The sequence below is a fragment of the Octodon degus genome, unplaced genomic scaffold, assembly GCF_000260255.1.
Source record: "Octodon degus isolate 3935 unplaced genomic scaffold, OctDeg1.0 scaffold00047, whole genome shotgun sequence".
Lineage (NCBI taxonomy): Eukaryota > Metazoa > Chordata > Mammalia > Rodentia > Octodontidae > Octodon > Octodon degus.
In genome coordinates, this window is record NW_004524623.1 from 6,199,667 (window position 1) to 6,202,927 (window position 3,261).

Below are 3,261 nucleotides of genomic sequence, written 5' to 3' on the forward strand. Positions count from 1 at the left end.
TCTGGAGCAGATGGGTCCTGGCCAACTCTCCAGGGCTCTCTGTCTTACCATTGCAGGGTATGCCACAAGCATTCACAGCTCCAGGCGTTTTGCCGTCATTGCACCAATAGCGGCTGTTGATCTGGAATATCCCATAATCAGTGCTTTGGTCTCCAGAATTGTAGTTTGTAGCTTGTGTGTTGTAATCACTCTCTGCCTTGGCCAAGCACATCCCTGAAAGGAAATCATTGTTAATCCTAAACAGTAACACTAAATGCTTTACACTGTGTATCAAAGTCAGATCTTTATATCTCATTCTATTTCCTCTTTTGAGACAGGTTCTTACCATGTTGTTCAGGCTGGACTTGAAACCACTCAGAAGCCCATACTGGCCTCAGAATCATGGCAGGTCTCCTGCCCCCACCTCCTGAGTTCTGAGCTTGCAGGTCTGTGCTACCCTGCAGTTCTACGTTACCAGTGAGTTACACTAGAAGAACCAGGATAGGCTGTATTTAACTTATCAAATACTTTACACCTTAGTTTTTCCTTACTGTTGTGACCCCGCATGTAGCCATGAAGCCCAGGCTGGTCTGTGGGGCTTTAGGGATCCTCCTTCCTCAGCCTCCTGAGTAGCTGGGAGCCCAGGGATGAGCCCCTCTGCCTAGCCCACTACTATACTTTTATAGGGTCTCTCAGAGAATCTCTCACAATGTGTCTCAAATTTGAATGCTCATGAAGCAAGACAGAACACTTTAAATACATGAAGATGACTGTGTCTTCCAATGCTGTCATACCTCCCGGGTTCTCACTGCTCAGCCAATATTCGGCTTAGAGTAGAAAAATCAGCACAGCTGTTGAGAGCATTTAGTACATCTACAGCACATCATAGGCTGACAAGAAAATGCATATTATTAGGAAAAACAGAAGTTTTCATAGGGTTAAATTTTTCTTAGAGTCCCTAAGGTTCAATTTCAAGGTCAAGCAGATTCTTCAAAGCAAGTCTTAGGGAATAGAATGGGTTAGTCTAGTTTTATGCATCCATTTATCCATTCTTCTATTCTCGGCTTCATTCATTCAAATACAGTTATTGATAGGGAAATGTTTAAGTAGTCAGAAAACTAAGAGATTACATTGACAAATAAGGAGCAAGCTGTTTAGGAACTGTTCTTTGTGGCACATCATGAACGGTGTGAAAGTCAAGGAAAAATAGGCAGAGTAGAGAGAATGACAGGACAACACATTGTGCTGAACTGTAGGGAACTCTTCTATAAAGTGACTGGAGGGAAAATAGGTTCTTACACTCTTCTTACTAGTCCAATGTAACTTTTAAAATTCTTGTTGCTACAGAATCTATGTCAGGGTAGAGAATGTGGTAAATACTTCTGTAGCACTGTGTCCCCTAGATCCCAAGTTCCAAACTGGGTCTATCAACGTATCCTTTACGGTGGCTTCTCAGGCCACTGAATCTGTAGCTACTGACAAATCTAGAGGTCCTAGCATAGCACAGCAGGTCATGTGGGAAGAGAAAGCGGAAAAGTATTTTCCGCTGTGACATCCTTCTATCACCTGGTGTCTCAGATTCTAAAGGAGCAAGTCACGTTTTAACATTGTAAGTATCGAACTCCACATGGAAACTCTTCATACAAAACCCTTCTGACCATTCATTTTCTCATGGAACCAGTATGGAGCCAGGGAGAGCTGACTTACAGTTTGCCAGACTGATTCCGTGGTAGTTATCCATTCCTTTTGCTTTCAAAGTTTTGGCCAACTCACACCTTTTGAAGACTTTGCTCTGGACGGTCCCAGACAGGATGACCAGCCCCACAAGAAGGAGAGTCTTCATGATTTCTGGAAGCACAGGCCCCTAGGCTGGCTAGGAGAAGTAGTGGCAGTATTTAAAGTCTTTGGACTTCCTTCTTCCTCTCTTGGTTTAGGGTCCACCCTTTGTGATTAGTATGCAAAGCAGGAGTTATTAGTGTTCCACCTAATCCAAAAGAACTTTGTGAAACATTTTGTTGTTGTAAGAATTAATCTGTAGTCAGTGATGAAATGACATTGTTGGCTGTTTCTCTCAGGAAGTACTGGGAAGGGCATTGTTACCAAATCCAGAAAGTTCTTCTATATTGTTATATATTTAAGCCTACAAGTTTAAAACTAAAGTCTATTTTTGGCTTTAATTGACTTGTGGCTTTTTCTACTCTTCTCTTGATTAATCTGTTTTGTGTACATTCCTTATTGTTTTTCTCAGGCCTTTCATTAAATTGTTTTTGCTTCTAGTAGACATAATGATTTGGTCAGTCATGTAAAGAATATTTTAGACCCCATGACATTATTTGGCTTAGCCAGATTCTTAACTCTAAATTTTCTGCTTCTAAAGTAAATGAGAGGCCAGGGAGCTAGCTCTGCGAAAAAGCACCTGTTTAGGCAAGCACAGGGACCAACGTTCCATCCTTGGCAGCACATGCTGTGCCAGGGCCGCCCACAGGTGGGCTGAGTGGGGCTCACACACTAATAAAATAAATGAGGCAGTTATCAAATCACATTCAACTTTTATAGATAAAGTTAATGTGAAAAATTTCCCTGTATAGTGCATTTGTCCTGTCTTCAACATCATAAAATGAGGTATGGTGAAGACTTAAATAAAAAGAGACAGTCACTATGTTTTGGGGGGAATCCAGAAGGTCAAAGTTCGCTGGGAGTGAAGACAAGGACTCTTCTGGATCACTGCATTGACTGGGTTTTCACAGATTTGGGGGGGGGGTGCAAGAAGAGGAGGCACATTTGAGACAAATCCTGTGAAAATGACCAAAGCCCTGAGAAACTAAGGCAGCAAATCTTGCCAATTAAGAGAACTATTTGGTCTCTCACTTGGGAGCTGCTGAAGCTGGAAAGTCATATGTGGGAGGACAGGACAAGGCCTCAGTGCCTAACGCAGTCAAGCTACCTCAGTCTTGAGAAAAGCATCCTGCCTGCATGACTTTGGCTATTACTTGTGAGGCAACCTTGAGTCTCCTGATACTAACTTTGCAAAGGTAAAAATAAACACCCCTACAGTTGTTGTTCCTTGTGGGGGAGCGATAGAATGCTCCTATTATATTTTCCCTTATTTGGGCAAGAAGTGCTGCAGCACCAGTCCCCGCTTGCCTCGACATCTTCCTGTGGTCCTGGAACTCTGCTACCAATCTGCAACTAGTCCCACCCAACTGCTTCCACTATACAGCTATTTAGACCTTGCTCACTTCCTCAATAAACGAGACTTGATCAGAAAGCCTGTCTTGTCTC

The 3,261-nt window shown here is 42.7% G+C and overlaps 1 protein-coding gene across 1 annotated transcript in view; it reads right to left on the minus strand.

The window, feature by feature from the left end:
* Window positions 1–1,822, minus strand: part of LOC101566278 (lysozyme C, kidney isozyme-like) — a 40,033-nt gene extending 38,211 nt beyond the window's left edge. Inside the window, exons 1-2 of the mRNA XM_004632154.1 lie at window positions 1,687–1,822; window positions 49–213 (exon numbers count right to left, since the gene is read on the minus strand). Of these exons, the coding sequence (XP_004632211.1) occupies window positions 49–213; window positions 1,687–1,822 (301 nt within the window). The remainder of the gene's footprint in view (window positions 1–48; window positions 214–1,686) is intronic.
* Between the last annotated feature and the right edge of the window lie 1,439 nt (window positions 1,823–3,261).